Raw genomic sequence first — 26,999 nt, forward strand, 5'->3', positions numbered from 1 at the left:
TGAGGGGTTGTTTTTTTTTTAACTTCTACATGTCATATTGGTACCATATTGGTGTGATGGTTAAGGCACCAGGCTAAAACGTAGAAGCCTGGGGAGAGGGCGGAGCTGGCATCGCGACGATACGGCATGCAATCTCGAAGGTCTGAGATCGCTGCCAATATCCTTGCTCCTGGACGGTCCAAACGGATCTAAACCGTACCAAAGAGATGGTGAATGTAAAGAGCGTATCCTGTCGATCCCAGGGACACCGCAAAGTCCCTGGTAGATGCAGGAGAAGCGCTTTTTGCCAGTGGCAAAGAGGCAGCCATTAAAGCTGCTGAAGTTGGGACAGCTCCGAAATAAAAAAGAACGAAAAGAGAAAGTGTGCCGGTTTGGTGAGAATTTTTTTTTTTTTACTTTAAGATTTGAAAGGACACCCTAAGGAAAAGAAAGAATCTGTAAAAGTATTGACAGAAGTGATTAAGCGGTGATTTTAAACAAGAAGTCAAAGTAATATTTTTTTTTTTTTCCTCATTGCTGGATTTTCTACACATGATTTTATATTTTGAAACTGGACTGGTTTGTTGGTTTGTTTTTCTTCCACCTATCCTTTCTCTCCTTTTTGACTTTATAATATTCTAGGCCAGAAACTCCCTTCTTTTTTAATATCTTTTTCCCTTTTTAATTAATTTTTATTATATCTTGTTTGGAAAAGGAGGGGAGAAAGTGAAAGCAGAAGAAACTTTGTAACACTGCCAACTAGAGGCTTGGAAATATTATATCTCTTTTTTTTCTTGACCAGACAAGGCTGAGAAAGAACTGAGACTTCTTTTCAAGGACATTGCCTGTTTGATAAGATAGAGGGAAGAGCATGGGAGAGTATTATTGCAGGTGCTCTTCTGGGTTTCTATCAATAGCTGGAGTCTGGTGTTGAAGTTTATAGGGAAAAAAAGGTGATAAGACTCTGGAGAAGAGAGTTATAAATTTTAACAAAAGCCTTGGATAACCAAACAAGGTGCAGTGTGCTCTTTTTACTTTTTTTTAAGCTGGGCTATTTCTTACTTTAACAACCCCCTCCTTACTAGCTTACTTTTTGTAATAGCTATTTGGATTTTTGGCCTTTTGGAACTTGTTTTTGTCTTTCTTTTTGTTTTTGAAGTCTAATTTTTACGTTTGCATTTTATTTTAAAGGAAAAGCTTTAGTATTAATGATTTCCTTCCTTTTTTTTAAGGGAGTAGTCTCTTTTCTTTTTTCTCTCTCCCTCCCTTGTATTTTTTTTTCTATTTACCTTCCATATTGGGGTGTTTTTTTTTTGTGGCTTTCTTTTTTTTCTTATGCATCCTTTTATATCTGAGACTTTTTAATTGGATTAAGGTGTTGAAGAACCTGAAGAACTTTTCTTTTCTCTTCTTTAGTTTTTTATTTTCTATTTTTCCGCCTTTTCCATTTTTGAGTTTTTACTGCTATCTAGCCAACCGATTGGATTAAGGTATACAAGAACCTGAAGAATTTTTTTTAATTATTATTACTGTTATTATTTGGCTTCTTTTTTCCCACTATTTTTATTTGGAATTGGTTATTTCACAAGTGGATTAAGGTCTAGAAGAACCTGAAGATTTTGAATTGTCCGAAATGAGTAGGAAACTAACAGCCCCTGGTTCCTCAACTTCTACTTCTTCCTCTTCACCATCTGGAGGACAACGCTCAATACAGACGATGTTACAGCAAGAAAAAGAACAGGAAAAAGTGACACTGCAGATGATTATGCAAGGAATTCAAAATATACAAATAAGAACAGAGAATATTGAAAAGAGAATAGAGAACATTGAACAAAGAACAGGAAAAACTGATGAAAAGGTGGAGAACATTCAACAAATGATGCTGAAGTATGATGAGAGATTCCAAAAAATTGAAGAAGATAAACAAAGAGATAAGAAGATTGGAGATATTGATAGCAGATTAACTGTGGTTGAACAAGATAAAAGTGAGATGTTGAGATGGGAGATGGACAGATCAGAATTTTACCTCAGATTCCAAAACATAGAGGAAGAAAAGGGACAAAACCTAGCTGAGACAATGATAGAAATTTTGGCTGAAGCTTTGGAAATAACTAAAGAGAAGATGATGGATGGAATAGACGAGGTTTATCGAGTCTTCACAAGATATGCAATGAGAAATAGCTTACCAAGAGAAGTTCACATTAGATTTACAAAGAAAGCCATTAAAACGCAAATATTGCAAGTGGCAAGAGAGAAAACATTGAAATACAAAGACAAGGAGATTGTGGTCTTGAAACAAGTACCCAGAAGAGTTAAAGAGATGAGAAGAGAATACCGATTCTTGACCAAATTGCTACTTTAAAAAGAGGTGAATTATAGATGGCTGATTCCAGAAGGTTTGTTCACATGGCAAGAACAGAGATATAGAATTGACTCAATTGAGAAAGCTGAATCATTTTACACAGAATTTTTTGGAGGGAAAGAGGAAGAGGCAGAAAAAGAAATTTCACTAATTGAATTCCAAGAGGACTGCCAAATGACGACTGAAAAAGAAGAAGGTGCAGTAGGTGGAAAGGAAGAAGCCAAAGAACAACGTGAACCAAGATCCACGAGAGCTGTCAAACCTAACTACAAAATATAACCATGGAAGAGAAAAAATTGATTACAATTAATATAAATGGACTTAATTCAGCCTTTAAAAGAAGGAAAACCTTCCATAAATTAGAGAAATTAAAATTTGATATAATCTGCCTACAAGAAGTACATATTAAAAAGCAATATGAACAATTGTTGTTACAGCTAAAATTAGGGAAAATATTTACTTCTTTGACACAATGCAAGAAAAGAGGAGTGGTTTTATACATTAAAGATATTATCCCAGCGAAATTGATCTATACCAATGACGATGGAAGGTTACTAATGGTGGAAATAATGGACAATAATATGAAAACATTCCTGATTGCAATCTATGCCCCGAATGACAATCAAGAAGAATTTTATAAAAAATTACATATGAAAATAATTGAACTGGATTATGCTAATATAGTTATGATGGGAGACTTTAATGGAATTGTAAATAATAAATTGGACTATACAGCACAGAAAACAACAAAGCAAAACAGAAAGACTCTCCCTAAATCAGTTGTCCCCAACCTTTTTTGTACCAGGGACCAGTTTCACGCAGAAACACTTTTTCAAGGACCGGGGGAGGAGTCGAGTTTGGTGGTTTGCTTGCAGGACGTTTCATTACCTGACTAGTAACATCTGATGTTGTTACCTAGTCGGGTAATAAAACGTCTGCCAGCAAACCACCAAGTTCAGAGCGCCAATGCCTCCTCATTGCAACCCTGAGCGACAGATATTCTCTTCTATTGGGACATTTAAAACGGAGGGTTTCAGCTGCAGATTCAGGAACTGCACCGGGCTGAGGAGCGCCTTCAAAACTGAGCGCTGGGCGGCGGCGGCCCACAGCTGTCTCCGCGGCTCAGGACAAGTCCCTGCAGGATGGCTGAGAAGCCCGCCTCTCGGCCCTGCCTTCCTCAGCCCCATCCCTCAGGTGTCTCCCTCCCTCCCTCAGCCTCATCCCTCAGGTGTCTGCCTCGTTCCTCTCTCAGTCGCTCTCTCGCTCCTCCACCAGCCCAGGAAGAAACTGCTTCAAAGAAGCCGGCAGGGTGGCTTTTCCTGTCGGCGCAGCTCTTCCAGCTCCCGTTCACCCCACCCGCTGCCCTCGGTTCAATGCAGCGCTCCGTTCTGCCTGCCTGCCTGCCTGCCTGCCTTGGTTTCTGGTTGTTTCGGAGCAGCGCTGAGTAAAAGAGGCGAATAGTTATTATTCTCAGCTGAAGCTGTTCCGAAACTACCAGAAACGAAGGCAGGCAGGCAGGCAGGCAGAACGGAGCACTGGATTGAACCGAGGGCGGCGGGGTGGGGGGTGAACGGGTGCTGGAGGAGCTGCGCCGACAGGAAAAGCCACCCTGCCGGCTTCTTTGAAGCAGTTTCTTCCTGGGCTGGTGGAGGAGCGAGAGAGCGACTGAGAGAGGAACGAGGCGGGAGGAAACCGAAGCCACTGAGCCGGAGAGCAGGACAGGCTTTGGTTGCTTCCTCCCTCCCCTTCTTTCATTTGTGTCCTTGATCCCTGATCCCAGCAGCATTCACCGAAGGCAGAGAAAGCCGCCATTTTTTTTAATTTTTATTTTCTTTGCGGCCCGGTACAAAATGATCCACGGACCGGGACCGGTCCACGGCCCGGTGGTTGGGGACCCCTGCCCTAAATGATAGATGAAATAAATTTAAAAGATACATGGAGAGAAAGAAATGCTAAGACAAACAATACACCTTCTATTCAAATAGACATTTATCATGGTCCAGAATAGATATGATATGGATGTCAACAGAATTGTTAGCTAATATTCAAGAAATAAATATTGACACAAGTACTTGGGCAGATCACAATCCAATGACAATTAAATGGAAAGGACAAAGAAAAGGATCTAGATGGACGTTAAATAATAAGATATTAAAAGAAAAGTGGATGGAGAAAGAACTGGCTTTCTTCTTTAGAGAAAACAAAAAAGAAGACACATCAATGCAGAACGTATGGGATACAATGAAGGCATATGCCAGAGGCTTGATAATAGACTATACAAGGAAAAGAAATACCATGAAAAGACTAGCCTCTAAGGCATTAGAGGATGAGTATAAAGGACTTGAAAAAGAGCTACAGAAAATGCTACAGAAAAAGGACATTAAGTTAAAAATGGAAATAATTAAACATAAAATGGGACTAATGGAAAAAGAAGAACTAGCACAGAAAATCAGAGGTGCGAAACAGAACTATTTTGAAGATGCAAATAAACCAGGTAGATGGTTAGCATATAAATTGAGAAAGGAGAAAGAATCAAGGAAAATATTGCAATTAATAGATGACCAAGGCCAAGTTTGCTATGGTAGTAAAGAGAAGAAGGAAATTATACAAGACTATTATGGGAAACTATACACACAAGAGAATATTGATGAGGAAAGAGTTAAACAGTACTTACAGAATGCTAATCTACCCCAGATACCTAAAGAGATTGAAACAATGTTAGAAAGCAATATAACGATGATGGAGTTAACTGAAGCACTCAAGAAGCAAAATAATGGAAAGGCACCAGGCCCAGATGGACTTCCGGCAGAATTTTATAAAACACTACAAGAATCGTTCAACCTTCCATTGCTAGAAGTTATGAATGAAGTTATGTTAAAGAAGAAGATACCCAAATCATGGTCAGAAGCTTATATTACAGTTGTCCCAAAAGAGGAGGCTGATCCATTACAAATTAAGAACTATAGACCTATTTCCTTACTAAACGCAGATTATAAAATTTTTGCTTCAATATTGGCAGAAAGACTTAAAAATACTTAAACAATTTTATCCATCCTGATCAAAATGGATTTCTGCCAAAGAGACAAATTAAAGACAATATGAGAGTAATCTTGGACACTTTGGAATACTACAAGGGACACCCTGAAAAACAAATGGCTTTGATATTTTTAGATGCACAGAAGGCATTTGATAATGTGAATTGGCGATTCATGTTATTACAGATGGAACAGATGGGCTTTGGTAAAAAATTTATTCAAGCAATAGAAGCTATATATCATAAGCAAACGGCAAAGGTAATGATAGAGGGAGAACTGACAGACTCTATTGATATAAGAAAAGGAACAAGACAAGGGTGCCCACTATCACCTTTGTTGTTTGTGTTAACCTTGGAAGTGTTAAACAGAAATATTAGAGAAGAAAAGGATATATATAAAAGGGATGAAAATTAAAAAGGGAGAATTTAAGTTGCAAGCATTCGCAGATGATCTGGTTTTCATTTTAGAAGACCCACTAGAAACAGCATCAAAATTGATAGAAAAGATACAGGTATATGGAAAGGTGGCTGGTTTGAAAATAAATAAAGATAAAACAAAGATCTTGACAAAGAATATGCTATCAAGACAAAAGGAAGAACTGGCAGATGTATTGAAAATTCAGGTCACAAATAAGATCAAGTACTTGGGGATACATTTGACAGCAAGATGTAGTACACTAAAAGAGAATAATTATATTAAACTTAAACAGCAGATAGCGCTAGATTTGGCGAAATGGGAAAATTTACAACTGTCATTAATAGGGAGAATATCAACAATCAAGATGACTATACTACATTTGTTCCAAACAATTCCAGTTAGGCTTGGAAAAGATTATTTTGAAGATTTAAATAAAATTGTGTTGAAATATATATGGCAAGGTAAGAAAGCGAGAATAAAGTTAAAACTTTTGCAAGATGCCAGAATAAGAGGAGGATTTGGTTTGCCTAACTGGGAGTTGTATTACCAAGCTACAAATTTGATGTGGGTTAAGGAATGGATAACATTAAGAAATACTAGATTGTTGACATTAGAAGGACATGATCTGTTGTTGGGGTGGCATGCTTTTCTATGGTATAAAGGAACTAAAACACAGGGGTATTTTAGAAGACATTATATATGGGAGTCTCTGTGGTTAAACTGGGAGAAGACTAAAAGGCAATGTTATTTGAAAATTCCAGTCTGGCTATCGACTATTGAAGTTTTTTCTTATCCTATAATATATAAAAAGGAACAAACAGTTAGATATGGTGAAATATTGAATGAAAAGGGTGAACTTAAATCTATGCAAAAATTAGAGGAACAAGGTATAAAGATGAATTGTTTTTCATATGCGCAAATACATTCAAGGTATGACAAAGTCTCTAAAACAGAAGGTTTCTATGATAAACTGACTTAGATAAGATTTTTACAGGTACTGATGAAAAGGTGATTTAAAAATTGTATGGATATTTATTAGAAATTAAACTAGAAGAAGAACAAGTTAAAGAAACTATGATTGCTTGGGGGAAGAATTTTGGATATGGGATTGATCTAGAGAAATGGCAAAAACTGTGGTCTCAAAATTATAAAATAACAATGTCAACAGCATATAAAGAAAATTTGTATAAGATGGTTTACAGGTGGCATTTTCCCCCAACAAGATTAGCAAGAATGTTCAAGAACAAATCTGAAAAATGTTGGAAATGTCATCAGATACCTGGCTCATATTACCATATGTGGTGGACTTGTGCGGATGCCAAAAAATATTGGACTAAAATCCACACGTGGTTGGAAAAAATGAAAAAAAAAAGCATATAGACTTGAAACCAGAGATATTTTTATTGGGAATTTTACCTGAAATATATAATAAAGAATTGAAATACCTGATTGTAAATGTATTAACAGCGGCTAGGATTGTATTTGCCAAAAACTGGAAAAATGAGAAAATACCATTACAGGAGGAAATCATTAAGAAAATATTGGAATGTGCTGAAATGAGATGATTGACATTTGAAATCAGAGAACAAGATGATAAACAATTTTATAAAATTTGGGATCTATTCTATCAATGGTTAGACAATAAAACATGGTAATGAAATATGTAGATTCTTGGAAAATAATAAATATATAAAGATGTATTCTTTTCTTACTATATCTATAAAATGATTGTAGGATAGATTTGAGATGATTATATGAACTGTCATAAAACAAATTAAGTAAAATATGGATTATTTCGTAAAACATGAATGAATAAAAGTATAGTCAAATGATTGATTAACAATGATATTAATGTATACAATGTAATTGTAATTGAAGACTACGAAATGGAAGCACAAAGCAATTTGTAAACCAACCGACACACTGTATGTATATATATGGAAGATGGCTTGATGTTTTTATGTTTTGTTTGTCTATGTTTGTCTTAAAAACCAATAAAAATTAAAAAAAAAAAAAAGTAGAAGCCTGGTAGTTCTATTCCACCTTAGGCACAAAGTCGACTAGGTAACCATGGGCAACTCACATTCTCCCAGCCCTACGAAGGCAATGGCGAACCACTTCTGAAATCTTGCCAAGAAAACTGAAGGCACTTGCCCAGGCAACTGCCAGGAGCCAACACTAACTCAAAGCCACCCCAAAAAATAATTTTTTATCCCATCTTTATTATTTTAATATGTAACGCAAGATAGTGAACTTACTTCTAATACTTCTCCCTAAAACCACAGCCCTTTAAAGTGAGTTTGGATGTATGTGTATATGTATATGTACCCTGTTTCTCCAACAATACGGCCTCCCCCAATAGGAAGTCCCAGCATGTTTTATAGGCATGAAATGAAATTAAGCCCCTCCCCCCAAATTAAGGCCTATATTAAAACATGCAAAATGGGGGGAATGGTGGGGGCTTGCCGTTAGGAAGTACTTTGTTGCACACCGGATATGGTGCTGCCTGCGTTGACCCCAATACGAAGTGCCCCACCAATGCCAAGGTCAACATCCAAGCCATCGCCGCCTGCCCGCCCAAAGATGCAAGGGGGGGGGGAATTAAGTCACCCCCCAAAAGACGGCCTAGCCATTTTTTCGGGGCTCAAAAAAAAATAAGACCCGGCCTTATTATATGAGAAACACAGTACATGTATATGATATCAGACCTAGGGCCTCTAGTGCAGACCTGGGACCTCCCCTGTCACTCCAAAAGGCTGCCTCTGTCCCCAGGGGCCAGCACCTCCCAGAGTCTGCTGAGTGATGCTTACCTGCAGGCAGTGTTCTCTTCCTTTTTACAGGCCCCTTTGGCCTATCTGAGGCTGTGCCAGGTCACATGGGGCCTTTGTTCTTGAAGCAACTTCAGAAAATGTTCTTCCACAGCCTCTACAGCCTCCAAAAACTGTGCAAAAGCACTCTCTGTTCTTTCACGATTTTTGAAGATTCTGGAGGCCATGTAGAAAACAGACCATGACCCATTCTTGTGTTGCTTCTGCAGCCTTTGAAAATCATACAAGAGTGAGGTCTGCTTTTGGAAATAGTTGTCATCAAATATAGGTGAACACTGATGTGTCACCCAAAATGTTGTGGCATGTCACCTTTGGCACACGTCATTGGTTCACCATCACTAAGCTAACTTATTTAAACTTGAACAAGCATTTCACTGTCACTACTCCATTTCTATTTTTTCCTACATGGTAAATTAAATTTATTTAAATATTAAAACCAAATTATATGATGTGCATACATATAACACTTGATATTTTTGTAGGTAAGAGACGTATGTTTCCATCATATTTTAGTATATTCAAAAAGAACAAAATAATCCTAAAAGGACTACTTAAATCTTATTTCAGCAACTGGCCTTCTAATTTGGAAGCTGTTTAGAGTGGAGTCTTCAGAGAGCCATCAAAATTTCAGTCACAGATCATCATCATAAATTACTATGAAGTAGTCTATTGTGCACAAGTTATGATGCCAAGGGTTATTTTTTAATATTAGGTAATGTTGAACTAAGTTTATTTACAAGTCATTTTTCTTTAGTTTATTATATATTTACTACTTCTCATATTGTTATCTTCTATTTTTCAGGAGCTCAAGTTGGCATAGATATTAGGGTAATCAAATGCTTTGTATTTAAAGACAAAAAGACATTTTGAAGCAGCTAGAGGTGCAAACACAGCATTTTCCTTCTTAAACCACAACATTTTCTTGGCATTGTATAGTGGCAAAAATATTTAAAAATAATGTTGGTAAATTAAATGTACATGAGATTCTCAAGTGGTTTCCCACCTTGATCTTAACCTAATCCAGGCTTGCTCAGCTTCAAAAAGAAGCTGCATTATAAGCCAATAGACCACATGAGCTTAAGAATTCTTTAAAAACTAAATACAAAATAGTTTTTCATACTGTACCAACAAAAGACCAAGTACTACCCTTCAGCCTACGTTGTATTTCTGGCATCTAGTCACCATAACACTCTGAATTACTTATTATAAAACTAACAAAACAGAAAGACAGCAGCATAAAGAGGGAAAGTAATCTCCAGTTACATCCAACATACATTGCTATGGCTGTGCACACCTTGAAAATGACCTCATATGAGTACCAAACATACATTTTTAAAGCATGCACAACTTTATCAACAGGAGAAAGTGAAGGAGTATCAGACTGATGCATTATATTGAGTATTGCCATGCAAGTTCTGCTCCTTTTTTGAAGTGCATTGCTACATCACAAGCATGCCCACAAGGCAGTGGTGGGCAACTATGGCAACTTTATCACCTGTGGACTTCAACTGCCAGAATACCTGAGCCAGCCATCATGTCAGCCTATCCCTGCCAACGGGATGGAGTTTACAATGTGATATTGCTTTTGTCAATAACCACTGCTCACATTTCTTCACATTTCTTCAAAGCTCAAAATAATTGGTGGGGGGGGGATTTTGACATGGAATCAATTTATGCTAGAAATTCATAGCCTACCTTCAACTTTCTGCATAGATACCAAGATGACAATACAAGAGAGTAATAATTGGATAATATAAAAGGTGTACCTCTCCAAAACTGCAAATACATACCAAGAGTCTTTTTTTTTAGAAAAGGATATTTTTAAAGATCTTATAAGGAAAAATACTCATTTTTTATATCAGATAATAAAAGAGTTACCAATGAAAGTCATTATAAAGAAAATACTGCTATATACTTCATGAGCAACCACATCCATAGGATGTCATAATTTGACTGCAATGCATGGGGACAAAAGATGCAATTAGGTTTCTTTTCAATAATCTAAAATTCAGCTATATCGGTATTACAGTAACATTATAATTCAGGCTGGAACCCTTCTAGCTTTTGCATTATTGTTCTGATTTTCCATATTACTAGGAGTGGCCATCTATACATTTCCATTGCTGTCAAGAAATTATTAGGGAGGAATTACAGGTACAGTAAAAAGGACAGTAAGTGACATAGCAAAATCAAAAAGAGTAGCCCTCCCAATTACAGACTGCTATATTTCCATCAATCTCAACTGTCAATTCCTGCAGAGAGATGTGATCACATGTGGAACAGGAATTGTCACAAACACAATAAAAAGAAGACCATTAAAAGATAAGTTATAATTCTAGTGTGCCAAAACAATCAACTTTTGATGTGAAACATAACTTGGATTGATTAGAAAAGTCTTTTTACTGTTTATAAATCACTAATTTTTTCAGCAAATCATTCCAGCTAAAAAGAGAATGGATATCAAAATGCACCCTCAAAAAACTCTCACAAAGCACAAAGAAATCTTTTAGTCTGTTCTACAGTAGTACACTACCACCACCTGCTGTTTATTTCAGCATCTTACACTTAGAAACAAATAATAATAGCTAGCCAGTCTGAAACTTTTTTTACTGATTCAACTGCAGCAAACTCTTAAAGTTCATTCAAGAAAGATTTAAATGTTTATGCCATTTTGTTTTATTTAAAAAAACAAGAACAAATATATACTAATTAAGTGCTGTACGTTATGATTCTTGATTCTTAACGAATGTACCTTTTCTTTATGTATACTGAGAGTATTTACACCAAGACAAATTCCTTGTGTCTCCAATCACACTTGGCCAATAAAGTATTCTATTCTATTATATTCTATTCTATTCTATTCTATTCTAAATGCCCATGCAAAAAGAGAAATGTGAAAGATACAGCATGTATGTTTATCTTTTCAAAAGCCAGGAGCTTAAATCATCCCAAAAAATAATGAAAAATGAGCATCCTCATACTGTATGTTTTTTTTCAAATAGACACATTCTCTGAGCAACAAAAGTGTCTGAAGGTTCGACTTTAATGCAGTGTATGCATTTACACTGTAGTTATAATCCTCTAAGACACATAAAATCCCAGTATCCATTACTTTTGTGCCATAATATTATTTTTGTAACTACAGAGAATATATTTCACAACTAGTTATTTTAATTTGTATTCAAATTTAGGAGTTTAAATTTCTCTCTGCCTCATTAAAACACATATATTTTGCATTATCAAAGTGATTGCGGGTTCTGGGAAGAAACAATTACATGTATTAATTTCACTGAGACAGTTTAATATTTTTGAATGCTCATATTCCATTGAGCTTCCACTGAGCTACACAACTATTAAATGGAAATTGATAATTGGACAAGAGAAAATTATTCCCTGCCCTTCTTGCTCCTAAAACACTAATGCACTTTATTTATGTAATTGTTGCTTCACATTTTCCACTTGTTGTTTTCTATCATTTAATTCACTAAGCATTGCCTCTAATAGTGTCTACATGATCCTCCAAAAAAAATACTGGCAAGCTTTTGAAAAAGGGTTCTCCAAGCACTGATCCTCAATTTCAATTTCTCTATACGATTTTAAAGTATGATATACAATTCTATTTCATTCCAAAATATGTACATGGAGCTTTAAGGCCCATTAAAACTTCTGGTTGTCGCAAAACATTGCACCACCAAGCCAGCGGTCATGTGACTGTGATCTGGGTGCTTGACAACCTGTTCACAATTATGACTGCTTGCCAAGCCTTCCCTATCATGTGAACGCCATTCACAATCTTCTCTGCTGGCTTCTGTGGAAATTCATTGAGTCCTCAGCATAACCTCCCATGGTCTCCCTTATCTGTAACTCTATCCACTTAATGACCCATACATTCACCTAATGACCACTACCAGGTGCGCTGGGATTGTGATTTTGGTTGTTGAATGAAGCAATCATATAGGCAGTCACATGACATCTTACTTAACGAACACTTTACTAAATGATTACTCAATGGGGCTGGCTGTCCCACCCATGCAAGCCAAGAAGGCATGCTGCAAGCCCCAATGGCCGGGGTATTCTGGCAGGTGGGGTCCAGAAGATTGCTGCCATTGCTCCTGCTCTTTGGAACATCTTGACATACACACTCACCCCGAGTGAGGTTAGCCCCCACCCTCCTGATCTTTTGCAAGAGTTAAAAGACATGGTTTTGCCAGTTGGCTTGGGACTCTAATGGGAGAGGCTTCACATCATCTCCCCCTGCTCATCCTATTCCCTCCCTCCCTCCCCATCTTTTAGTTAGGGTTGAGTATTTATATTTTTATAGTATTTTGTTCATATTGTGCATAGGTTTTGTATAATTTTACCCTTTTAATATTTTAAGCCACCCAGAGTTATCATGGTAAGATGGGTGGCCAATACATTTATTTATTTATTTGTTTATTTATTGCTAGTCATGTGATCATTAATAGAAGATTACCAGTATATGCTTATGATTGTAATCTGGAAACTCGACTTTCATTCTTCTCCTTTAGCTTAACTTGTAACATGACCTCAGTTGTTCATTATCTGTTCCACAATCAGCCCTTGGACACATCTTTACCATTATAATTGAGCTCTTCCACCTCTTTGCACAATAATATAGTTAATGCGGTGTTTGTGTGCTCCATCTGGTGATATTTAGATATGTAGGCATTGCTTAGTTGTTTGAAGGTAGCAATGAAGAAACCATTTGATTAAAAAACTGATTAAATTGTTCTCTTTCATTTGTTTCCTTGGCCATACAATCTGACTATATTTCCCTTCTTAATATTTTCAATGTTGGCATTCTGATCTTCAGCTACAAGCAGCACGTCTTGCTTAACTGTTCTATCAACCTCAGATGTAATTTGACTGCCAAACTCAACTTCCTTTTCTCCTGCATCCATATCACACCATCACCTTGAATTGCAATCATATTAAAGGGGCTGCATGAAATCTAATATATATAATTTTGTCAGTGGCTGCATTATACACAACTTAAGAAAGCAATGCTGTTCCTTATGTTTCATGTTCTGAACAGTAAAAAAATGATTTTCTGACTGAAAAAGTCCAATCCATTTCAACTCACTGGTGCCTAATAGACCACTGTTTAAGTTGAATCATTTCCTCTTTCACTAGGTAAGGTTTCCCATGTTCAAGCTTTGGATGTTCCATCTTCCCACTGTACTTCTGTTTCATAGCCTCTGATGTTCTTTTCTTACATGGTAACATCAGCAACCAAATATCCAAAGGCATTAATCTAGTCATTTCATAAAAAACAATAATATTCCAAAAGATCATCAGTCTTCCTTAGTAACAGGGTGAGAGTCATCCAATATGAGAGGATCATCTGTCATGGGTACTCTTTTTGAGCCACCAATAACCAGACTGACCCAGATTACAACAGACACAACACAGTGGAAATTTGGACAATTGATTTTTATATCCCCCCTCGATGAGAGCAAGGAGTACTTTAAAATAGGAAACCTTACAAATAAAATAAAAGGGAATTATGTCTAGAACTATTGTACAGATAGATACATCTTAATAATAAAACTATTTTATATTTTAATTATTTTCTATAAGGTCTTTATCTACACTTGACTTTAAAGTCCAATTTCACTATATTCTCATATCTTTCTGTTTTGTATCTCAGATATATTTATTTCTGACCCATTTTCAGTGTCCTTAATCTCATTATCTCCATGGTCACTCTCCATAGAGCTTTCATTACAGAATTCAATCTTTCTAATCTTTTTTTAACTTTTATTGTCCATTTCTGCAAAATCTTCACTTTTTTTTATCTCTTCTCCTTATTTGTTTCTAGCTGGACTTCTTGATTCTTTTTCTCTTATTCTGCATCTTTACACTATCTAGGGGAAACAGCTTGAAAAACTTGTACCTCGTGCCAGACTGAGGAAAAGAAACAGTTCTCACACCCGTTTTCTCAGTTTCTGCTTCCTTTCCTGTTACTTCTTCTCGTTAGGATATCTATCGTTTGTACTTTGGTTCCTGAGGTTTGGCTCTGTTTAATCCACCTCTTCATCCTGAAGTCCATGGTTGCAGACATCCATGCAATCACCCTGTCTTCCCTCCTTCTAGTCTCCTGTCCAATATTTCTGTTGTTAGGTGGGACATCCTGAAGATGGGGAAGGAACACAGGTACATACAACCTGTTCAGGCAGTCTGTCCTTTCACTGCCATCATCCTGTACTATACAGTATAATCAAGCACTTAATCTTGTCTGGGAACTGGGGGCAGCTGGCATCAGCAGGTAGACAAAAAGTTAAAAGGGCAGAGATTGGGGAGGGAGATAGGCAGGTGGGGGGAGTTCAAGAAGTGGTAGTCCCTTCCCTTACAGAAGTTCAGGGATGGGAGAGACCAATCTACAAATGGCTTGGATGAGAGTGGATCCTTCCTTAACGACTAGTAGGATTCAGTTAATGACAACAGGGACTGCCAAATGTGTTGTTAAATGATGCAGTCACATGACACCACACTTTTATAACCATATCACTTAGCAATGTTAATTCTGGTTCTAATTACCATTTTTAGCCAAGTGCTATCTTTAATGCAGATTTAAATCTGAAGGAAGAAGCATATGCTGATGATACTTCTAATAGACAAAAATGCAAAGGATCTGGAAGTTTTATTAATAAAAGTCATAATGAAGAAAATGAAGCATAATGAAGAAAATGGGACTAAGATTAAATATAAAGAAGACCAAGCTATTGGCAAGTACAGCAACCACCTTTAGAATTTATAATGAAGACATCAATATGGTAGATAACTTCTGCCTTTTAGAATCAAACATCAACAATAAAGGAGCAAACTTTTAATTTTTGAATTTTGGTGTTGGAGAATACTTGTCCCTAATGTCTAATGCTATCATCCAGTCTTTTTTTTAAGTAACATCAACATTTTAATGTCATTCTGATTTAGCAATGTTATTTTATGGTTTCATTGTTTAGAATAACGTTCTCTGAGATGGGTGGCCTCATAAGTACAATTTACAAATAAAATAAGACTCCTGAGACTACCATAAACAGGCAAGAAAAAAATCAAAAGATTGCTGAACAATTCAATCCAGAATCCTCATTAGAGGCACAAATGACCAACCTCAAATTATCCAACACATTATGGAAAGACCTAGTTCTCTAGAAAAGGGTATAATAGAAAGAAGGATAGAAGCAAAGAAAAGAGCAACAACAAGGTGGATAGACTCCATTACAAGAGCAATGGAAACATTCATTACTGGAAGATCTGAGCCAGGTTAGAATCAGATTGTCAGGAAGAAAAATCTATGTGGTTGCTAAGAGTCAATACCAAGTTGATGACACATATCTATGATTATCTATGTCACATAATTCTAACCTCAATTGTCATGAACTGTGACACTGATATTCAGCAATTCCATCACTGAATTCTGAAGGTTACAAAAACTACCAAAAGAGTTGAAGGCTGCAGGTGATCCACTCTTGCCTTATTTTTTTGTTTGTTTGTATCCCACCTTTATTGTTTCTACAAATAACTCCACAGCAACCTTGTGAGGTAAGTTGGGCTGAGAGTATGACTGGCCCAGGGTCATCCAGCTGGTTTTCATAGCTAAGATGGGACTAGAATTCATGGTCCCCTGGTTTCTAGCCTAGTGCCTCAACCACTACAACAAACTGACACGCATATTGTTTGTGTTGAACTTTTAAACACATAAACATGACAGTTAACTGATGTAAAAATGCAATTTACTGAGGCAAAAATGAAGCATGGTACTAGAAAAAGAAATGTAACCACCAATTGGTAAGGACAAGCCATGAATACAAATGAAGCCAAGCCATAAGTACAAATGACACCACCTTAATAAGCTGATATTCTATCAAGTAACAAAGGCAAATCTACCACATCAGAAGAAACCAAGTCTCTTAGAGATAAACTACAACCATGATCTATTTTAAAAATTACTCATTTTGAAAATATGAAAAAGAACATCAGTCGAGCATTAATTATGCACCAAGACAAATTCCTTGTGTATCCAATCACACTTGGCCAATAAAGAATTCTATTCTAAAAAAAATGATATATTTTTAATTCTTACCTCTGTTTAAATGGTGTACTAATCAAAGCAGATTCTTCTTTAAAAGAAAGTTTCCAGGATTCATCTGGTTTATGGTCACTCTGGCCCAATTCTTCCATGACCCAGTCACGTAAATCTTCTGGGATGTTACTCCAAGCTCTTTTTGAACTTGGTTCATCAAAATATATTGACTAGATTTTCAAAAGAGAATATTGAAAAATATGTTTCATAATGTAAGTTTCCAGAAATAATCCTTACTGTGTTTAAATAAATCCCACAATAACTCTAAATGCTAGGTAATCATTGGACCTATTCAACAAACCATCATTTAGTATAATATATGACCTGAGCTCTTGACACAGTAGCTCATCTCAAGTTCCAATTAATATACCTTTTGTTGCAAGTTTAAATCAGAACGGTATTCAAATGTGCACAAGTTATATATTTTACAAACTTCCCTATTAATATATCTAAATCTCCTACAACTATCATGACAGTACTGTACTATCAATAGACTGAGGCACATTCAAAAAATATGCAGCTATGTCCTCTTTCATATTGCAGTAGTAAAATCTTTGGCTCATATCTTCTCATACTATGTTTTCTACAAAAGTGCCCAAGACATTATTAATGCCCCATAATTCAAACTTTCTTTGATGAGTCCTATGAATGCTATGTTCAACATCACTCATCAAACCAAGATATAAGGAAAACTGCAGATGTATTAAAATTACTAAAATAGCCTCCAGAATATTACAGCAATTAATAGCCATGTAACCTCCTTATACTCCAGATTGGTTTTACTGTTGTTTGCAACAAGGTCATAGTCTGCATCCTTGCTTCCTATCCTTGCCCTCAATTTTCCTCATGCATCTTATCACATTTAATGGTGCTAAATCATATCTCAGTTCTTAATGTTAATACTAGTCTATTCTAAATTAGTGGTAACATCATCCTGTGATGTATTATTCAACTAGATATTAAGCATCAAGAGTAAACCCAGACATTGATTTAGGTCATTATTATGGGAACTCTGACACGGGCAAATAAATCTAGTACTTTTGCATTTTTATTGCGCCTCAAAGCAGTTTTAGTTTATTTCTTTTAGCCTAATTCTCAAGGTGGGGGATTGTTCATTCTCCAGAGTTTTTGAATAACTGGGCAGCTATATAAATTGTATTAATAAAAGAAGCCCTAATCAGTTCTCTCTTCCCATAAACAGAAATATGAAACATACTGATTTTAAATTATAGCAAAGAATTAGATGTTTACCATGTATGATGGAAGTGTTTTCAAAATGCCTGATTCAGGTTTTTGTGTAAATGGTCCCTCTAGCACTCCTCTCTTTAGCATATGAAGAAGCAGTTTTGCATATAAGTTTCTATTCTTCCTACCAACAATTCCTGTGCCAGCACCTGAAGGCTCACAAAGTTTTTTAATCCAAACAGCACATCTGTAACGTTCTGAAGAAGGCAAAAGATACATTTAGGAAACAGAAATTAGTAACAATATTTCTCCATCCTGAAGTCAAACATGCAACTTCTTTATTTCAAGACAAAGATTATGAAACAAGTGTATCAAGTACTTAAAATGTTGTGCAGAATATTATCCTTAAGTATCTAACAAACAAGAAACATTAAGATGCCAACAGCCTGATATATTTACTTCTAAGTTAGGACTCTTTTTTAAAATTAAACAGTTACGTGCTACATTAATAAATAGTTACATGCTATATTATTTTTTAAATTAATTGGCAAATTAATTAAATTAATTGGCTTTTTGTGTTAACATATTTATTCATGTGAAAAGAAAATTATTTTTGGGGGGCTTGTTTAGACAGCCAAAGTGTGACTCCTTTGAAAATTAGGCAAGTTCTTATACCAACTTCAGTAAGCAAGGACTGACTCTTCCAACATTTAAAGGCACTAGGCACTGGGAAGCAAATACATTTTTAACTTCCGAATTCATATGAGAAATTCACATTATAGATTAATCCTAATACAAAGATGGAAGATGTTTTGCTACATTTAACTATTGTATCCTTTTCCTCTGAAGATTCTGGGAATTTAAGAGTTTTTCCAAACAAAAAGTTGTTCTCCTTGTGTACCATTCTTTCAAGTTGAACTGAATAATAACTCATTTACCTCAGTTTTACCAATGACTGCTTTCTATCCAACTGCTCTCATCACTGTATTAATGTCTCTAATTTTTATTCTTATCTTTAACTCATAAGGTAAATTAAAAATATAGTAAATTTAACTTAGGCATGTTAATGTTCTTCAAACTATCTACCACTTTTTTATTTATATACCATATTTAAGAACTGCCTATCTCCACAGACAGCAACTTTGGGCAGGGTACAAATAAATATAACAACACAAAAACTATATATAAATATTATAATAAAAACAGTTAACATAGGAATAGTTAAAAGTTCAAGATTTAAAAAGTGGAGGAGGGGCTTCAGAGTACTAGCCAGCCCAATGACTGCATGCTCTTTTGTGGGCCCCAAGCAAGTTGACAGAGCCAGCTAAGCATTTACAAACTATCAGGAGGGCCGCGGCCTGCCTCACCTCTAGGGGAAGAAGGTTCCAAAGGGCAGAGGGGCAATGGCAGAGAAAGCTCTTTTCCTGGGCCCTTAACCAAAGGGGTCCACAAATACCTTCCCTGTCTGACCGAATGGAATGGGCCAATATAATGGAGTGAAGACAGTTCCACAGGGAATCTGGCCCCGTGCTATGTGCAGCTTTAAAAAACATAAACACATCTTGAATTGACCCAGAGGCAAACCAACTCGCAAAGCAGCTTGTGCAGCAGAGGTGTTACATGTGCTATTCCTGGGGCACCTACAACTGCTCACACAGCCTCACTCTGTACCAGGTCAAGCTTCTGGGTACTTTTCAAGAGTAGTCCAATCTAGCGCACATTGCATTAGTCCAGACAGAAGATGACCAGAGCATGAGTGACTGAACAAAGAGCCTCCCTACCCAAGAATGGGTGTAACTGGCACGCAACATGAAGTTGAGCACTCCTAGCCACAACTGTTACTTGCTCTTCGAGCAAGAGCCATGAGTCCAGTGGCTCCCTAGAGGTGGGTCCCTAGATTATGCACCTCTCTGAAGTAGAGCAAAACCATCTAAGACCAAGTTGATAAACGAAGCCCCCATCACCCACCCACAACCATTCCACTTTACCAAGGTTGAGCTGAAGTATGTTGCTCCCTATCCAGACCCCCATAGCCCCAGGCACCACAAAAGAACATCCACATCACTCACTTCATCCAGGGTAGAGGTATATAAATGATGATACCTCATCCAATGGTGACAGATGATCTCATCCAATTGTTACATGTTAAAAAGGAGAAGAGAGAGCACCGAGTCCTGCAAAGCTACAAAGTAGGGGGCTGTGAATTGCACCTCTCATTCCCTATCAACACTAATTGGAACTGGTCTTAGAGAAAGGAACTGGACCAGCAAAAACCATCCCCAATTCCCTAAGTTGACCCAAAAGAATACCATGGACGACTGTCATGAAATCCACAGAGAGATCAAGAGAACAAGGATGGATTACCTCCATCCCACTCCTGCCAGTTCTAACAGCGCAACCAATGCCATTTCTGTACTGTATCTGGGCCTGAGCACTGACTGAAAAGAGGTCCAGATAAGCCACCACCTTTTTGACCACCTTCCTTGCTCTATCACTTTATAATTGCGCTGTATTTGAGATATGTATAAAACTACCTTATTTTAAACAAAGTATTTTTAAAAGGCTCTTTTATATATAAACTCTGTTCAAAGGTTTCTTTTTAAATAACAGTAAAACAACTTGTTTTTCAGAAAGGGCATTGTAATCAAATTTGGAATTAATTTTGTAATCAAATTTGGAATTAATTTCTTGAAGTCATCGTCTCTCAACTTACATCTCTTCAAAAGGCAACAGAAAAATTTATAAACGGTAAACTCCTTATGGGAAGCAAAAGGTTTTCAACTAACCTTAACCTGTGACATTTTCATGTTAAGACTGAGCGCTTCTATCTTTCAGTCCATCTAAAAATTGCAGGGCTTTTATTCCTAACTCTGCAGCTCCTTTTCTTTCATCTCCAATTTTCTTAGCCTGCTTTGTTCCTTTAAATCTGTAAACTTGAAGTAACATTATTTTTTGTGCTTTCTTCCTAAACATCCCTTTTTGTCAATAACTGACTCATACGTTCCATGTTGGAGTTTCTGCACTTCATATTCTATTATTAGTGCCACTTTGTTCATTGCCTAGAATCTGGCAATTATTTTGATTGGTATCATTTTATACTAATTTATTTTTTCTGTTTAATAATCTTTTATGAACTTCCTCTGATATTTCTATTTTTTGTTTTTGCCCATTGCAAAATATGTATTTCCTCAGACTTCCTTAAATGTCTGATTCTTGCTTCTTCAGACTCTCTAGTCAGCAACCTTTTTTTAAAAAAAAAAACTGGTATTACTTTACATTACCACCACATGCGGCAAAATTAGTTTACTTATTTAGAAGTGGCATAATTTCTTCAATATTTATTTTGGGACTAAACAAATATAGTTTGAAATCTCACTTGGCACTACTCCAAACTAAAAAGTTACTGTTACTGAAATTTAAATTAAATTGGAAGTCATCTTTCTCCTAATTTCTTTTCCTCATAAAGTACTAACTTGGGAGTGGAGTTCTTACTGTATATTCTGTCTCCCATTTACTCAGGACCAGCTGATTATGAACAATGGCATTTTTTCTTAACAAAAACATTAAATGAAAATATAAGAAGATATGAAGAATTGCTTTTCTTTACCAAAATTCTTCCTCTACCAATACATTTATTTCATTTTAAATATCACAGGCAATCTCCTAGTATTATTTGAATAGCTTTACAGTACTGTAGGACTAGACCAGTTCAGTTACATCAGATTCTTGCTTACTGATGAGCTAAAGCAAAGGTTATCGTGGCAATTAGCTTGGTTCCTCTCTCTTTCCAGGACACACTATTAGTATTTTCCCTTTCCCTTTTTCCTACAATGGCAGAAAAATCTCTGTCTGCTTTGAAGAGTTTCCAGAGATACTTGTGTGGGCATCCCAAGATTAAAAGAAATATGTAGTCCTCACAGTTCATTTAATGACCGTTCAAAGTTACAACAGCACTGAGAAAAGTGACAAGACTGTTTTTGACTTCTGACCATTGTTGCATTTCCATGGTCACATGATCAAAATTCAGATACTTGGCAACTGACTCATATATGACAGGTCATGTAATCAACTTTTGTGACCTACCTACAAGCAAAGACAATAGGGAAGCCAGATTCACTTAACAACCATGTTACTAACTGCAGTGATTCACTTAACAACTGTGGCTAGAAAGGACATAAAATGGGACAAAATTCACTTAAATGTTTCACTTAACAACAGAAAGTTTAGGCTCAACTGTAATCATACATTGAGGACTACCTATACACACACACACACACACTCTTTCACTTTCACTAAACTTTGGAACTCTCTCCATACTTGAAGCCTACATCACATCACCACAGAAAATATTTCCTAAACTATCTACTAAGCACTGAATTCCTATTTATGTATCTCAAAAACATTTTATTCTATTTCTGTATTTTGCACTGAAAATATGAAGGAAAAATGTGTATCTGCCAGCATGTAAGTTTCTTGCCAATCACATTTTCCAGTAATTTTAAGAATTAAGTAATATTATTACTTACTTTACTCAGTCACGTTTCTATATAATGGAAAATAAAATATGAAATGCATCAATTGTCTAATCTTTACCTGATTTATGAGGTAGTTTTAAAACATAAGACTTCATATCCACAACATAATGGTCAAATTCTGAATCCAATTTCTCCCACGCTTCTTCTTCACTGCTCATTGTGCTCAGTCAATAAGCTATGTACAGAAGTGTTCTTCAAGATCACTGAAAAAAATCATTCAGAAAATCAGGATCAGATTACATCACTATATTCATAACTTAAAAGGGACATCAAACATTACACAAAATATTTCCCCTGAGGCAATAGATATTATTTCTTGCCCTCCTCTCTCTATATGAGGGATGTCAAACTCACGTTGTCACAGTGGTGTCATGTGACATATTGGGACTTTTTTCACCTTCGCTAAACTGGGCGTGGGCATGGCCAGTGCGTGACACATCTGGCCCGCAAGCCAGGAGTTTGACAGCTCTGCTCTATACCTTTCAGAATAGAAATTTTAATTATACCAAAAATGAAAATTATACCCAAAATGAAAGCTTTTATATTTTGCAGTTTTTATCTTAGTAGTTACTACATTTTTCCAAATACTATATGCTATGAATAAGTTCAAATATATACAGTCAAGCATCAAATAGCATCCAATCCAAAGGCACCAATAGTCCAAAGATCACTGCCTTGGATGGTTATAGAAAATTTTAGAGTTCCCATTGGAACTGGAGATAAAGGAAAAGGGAAGTTGAAGGGACATCGAAAATATTGAAGCTCTGAATGGCCATTTCAAGTACGCTCAGGGGGCAGTAACTATCTTTTTTTATGTACATAAATTACAGTACATATATCAAAGAGTTGCTTTTTGATAAGCATTTTTGTTGAGAGATTATCAAAAAGTTCACAAGTCTGTTATTTAAATTTGCTTTGCAAATAGAAGTCCATGCTGCTGATTGCCTTTTTTCACCTAGCCTACATAAAAATTGCCAAAGCATTTGTTTACTTGTTATTGTATGTTTTATTATTATTAAGTATTTTCTTGGGCTTTACTTGGGTAGACTGGGATGGCAACTAACAGTAAGCATACAACTCACAACTTCTAAGATATAAAAAAGGAGAATGGAGTTAGTTACAAGCTCCATTGGTTTCTATGACCCAAATAGTTTAAAACTTTGAACTGTTCCCCTGAACTTGCAGCAACTGAGATATTTTGCATTTGATTAATCACAAGTATATGAAATCTTTGAGTAAGGGAAATTTAATATTTTAATATGCATGCAGACTCAACTTCAGTATTACAAGCACACACTGAGGTTATCCCGATAAGGAATATTGTTATATCTATGGTACCTGTTGTCATTACAGGTAGTCCTCAGTTAATCACAACTGAACCCAAAGTTTACACTTCTGAGCAAGATAGTTGTTAAGTGAACGTTGTCCCAATTTACAACCTTTCTTGCCACAAGAATCATTACAGTTGTTAAATTAGTAACAAGTTTATTAAGTGAATCTGACTTTCCCATTGATTTTGCTTGTCAGATCACAAAAGGTGATCATATGATCACATAACATGCAACCAATTATAAATACATGCCAATTGCCAAGTGTCTGAATTTTGATCACATGATCACAGGGATTCTGCAATGGTTGTAAATGTGGAAAACAGTCGTTTTTTTCACTTTCTTTGAACAGTCACTAAATGAATGGTTGTAAATTGAGAACTACCTGTTTTAAAGGCAGGACATAAATTTACACTGTTTACACTTAAGATATTTTTGTGATGGTCTTCAAGTTCTGCACAGAATAGAACCTGAAGGCGATTACAAAAGTATCTAGGTGTAATAAAACTCATGGATTTTTTCTTTCTTTTTGGACCATTTCAGGGAATTTGCTTCAGCAATCCAATCAAAATATCAAAAGTCTGTGTTTTCTACAGCTATATTACTATTTTAATTATCAAATCATCACAAAAACAAATACAGTCATTCCCAACCTGTAGTGAGTCGAGCATAGAAAATGCGGTCATAACCCCACAAATTACTAATAGTTAATCCTAATTCCTAAGGATTATTAATTATAGAATTATAGATCTATAGAATTATGAATTCTTTCTCATTATAAATATGTATACAACTAAATTGAAACAAACTTGCAGAGCAAACCACTGCCAGTTGTTTAGTATTTTCCAATCAGAGCGGAGAATCCACTGTTTCCAAGCAAAAAAAACAAGTAAGTGATTCTCTTCGTTCTATGAAAATGTATGTAGGATTAACTCTTTTAATTATAAATTACTATACACTACTCAAAAGTTTGAACCTCTAATTGGATTGGTAAAACAGTCTCACCCATGACTGAGTAAATCAGGGTATGTGCATATATGTATGTGTGTTTATGTCCACAACCCATTTATCTGTATTTACTCCCTTTGTTCTTGTTTATGTTTATACTTATACTTGTTATCTTGTACATGTTTGACAAACAAATAAATAAATAAAATAAACCCACTGAACCACATCCAATAACGGTCCACACTAGGCTAAAGTTGTGTTGGGCTAATTTGTGGTTCAGCAAGTCTAATCACCCAGAGCCACTAAGTTTAGTGTATTTGAATCCCACGGGATAGCAACACCGAACCTCTGTCACATGCACACAATCTCCTCACAAGCACACTCCCCCCCCCGCCCCATTTCAAGAAGAAGAAATGTGCCCAACGGGAAGCCTGCAAACTTTGGCTCTTCGACCCCGTTTACTATAGCCCCGTTTACCTCACGCAGTCCACGACGCCGGAGGCTTTGGGCACCGCTTCCCACTGAGGGAAGGGATTATTACCACAACCCCCTTCACCAAGGGTGGGAAAGGAATGCAAGAGGTCTAATGGAGTGGGACGGAAGAAGGGAACCGAACTGTCTCGGAGACTCCCAAGCCCTCGCCACCGACGCGGCTACGCCTCCTCCACCTCCTCCTCCTACTGCAAAGGGGATACATGAGACTGGGAAAAGCCAAGGCTGAGCTTCAGGCCTGCGAAAGAAACTCAGGACGGGCGCAACCGCTGCCAGGAACCCATCCAAACACAGCCAACGGCTCGCGCCCAACTCTCTCTCTCTCTCTCTCTCACGCTCAGCTAGGGAGTGGCGAGCACAGCCCCAAGTGATTTCCGCTTCCGGTGAGAAGCTTGGCGGGCGGTTGCCGCGCAACACGGAGTTTGTGAGCGTTCTTGGAACGTTAGAATTCGGTCTGGGCGGGGTGGACTTGGAGGTCAGAAAGGCTGATGGGGTTGTTTGTACTGGGAGTGGCGGGGAGGGGGGGCGAGGGGAGGTGGGGGAAATGAAGGAAGGAAAGCGAAGGAAAGCTGCCGCCTTCTGGAAATAAAAGACAAAAGCTCGGGTTTGGGCAGGAACGGGTAAGTTCACCCACCCACCCCTTAGTGAAGGTGAGTCTCTGGGGCTTTGCAGGTTAAGTACTGGTAGTCCTCGACTTACGTCCCAAATTTCTGTTGCTAAGGGAGAAATTTGTTACGTGAGTTTTGCCCCATTTTACCAACCTTTCTTGCCACGCTCGTTAAGGGAATCACTGCGGTTGTTAAACAGTTGTTAAATTAGTAACCCCGTTAAGTGAATCTGTCTTCCCCAGTGACTTTGCTTGTCAGAAGGTCGCAAAAGGGGATCAAGGGACCCCGGGATGATGCAACGGTCGTAAATATGAGCCAGTTGCTTAACATTCAATCACGTGATTGTGGGGATGCTGCGACGGTCTTAAGTGTGAAAAACGATCATAAGTCACTTTTTTCAGTGCCGTTGTAACTTTGAACAGTAACTAAATGACCTGTTGTAAGTTGAGGACTACCTGTCTAACTTTTTCAAAAGTTCATGTTTGTAAGAGAGGCAAAAAGGCAGTTATGATTTGGCTCTTGTCATATCCACAAATAATGGACAGGCAGTTCTGATTACTTTGACTAGGAGGTCCTGTCAAGCTGCCAGCGTGTCGTCTTGCCTTGTTTTGTATGAAGTTTGTATGATTTCTGAGGAAGAATACTTGCAATTGTCAATGTGGCCATGATTAGATCTATATCCTTCCCTGGTTGGTTAAAGCCTCCCAGAAGGTAATGTATAGTTGAATCCATGTGGCCATAAATTCATCCTTGAGAAAGGATGTATATCCTCTCTTCAAGAAGCCATCACTAAACTAAATGGTTCTGAACAATTTTTTCCAATATTGTTGAGGAGGAAACAGCATTAAATTCACTTGTTGATGACCTGGTTCTCCTTAGTCTCTCAGTGGCTTTTTATACCATCAATTAAAAATATCTCTGCTATGTCAGCTGCACAGGTTGCCAGCGAGCTTCTGGTTGCAATCCAAGATGTTGGTCATCACGTGCAAAAGCCTTCAAGACATACCGTATATACTCGAGTATAAGCCGAGTTTTTCAGCCCATTTTTTGTGCTGAAAAAACCCCCCTCGGCTTATACTCGAGTCAGATTCCCCTCTGAAAAAAAATGGTGTGGAGCTCCGGAGCTGGGCAGCCGCTTCCCTGCTTCCGTGTTTCCTTTGCAACTTTTAAGCATG

The 26,999-nt window shown here is 37.0% G+C and overlaps 1 protein-coding gene across 1 annotated transcript in view; it reads right to left on the minus strand.

The window, feature by feature from the left end:
- CEP112 (centrosomal protein 112) overlaps positions 1 to 25,569 on the minus strand; it is a 284,870-nt gene extending 259,301 nt beyond the window's left edge. The window contains exons 1-4 of the mRNA XM_087956092.1: positions 25,202 to 25,569; positions 22,507 to 22,651; positions 17,980 to 18,170; positions 16,729 to 16,898 (exon numbers count right to left, since the gene is read on the minus strand). Coding sequence (XP_087812218.1) covers positions 16,729 to 16,898; positions 17,980 to 18,170; positions 22,507 to 22,606 — 461 coding nt within the window. The 5' untranslated portion in view covers positions 22,607 to 22,651; positions 25,202 to 25,569. The remainder of the gene's footprint in view (positions 1 to 16,728; positions 16,899 to 17,979; positions 18,171 to 22,506; positions 22,652 to 25,201) is intronic.
- Between the last annotated feature and the right edge of the window lie 1,430 nt (positions 25,570 to 26,999).

The sequence above is a fragment of the Notechis scutatus genome, chromosome 2 (assembly GCF_049901735.1).
Source record: "Notechis scutatus isolate UNSWTSFEM ecotype Mainland chromosome 2, rNotScu1.2, whole genome shotgun sequence".
Taxonomy (NCBI): domain Eukaryota; kingdom Metazoa; phylum Chordata; class Lepidosauria; order Squamata; family Elapidae; genus Notechis; species Notechis scutatus.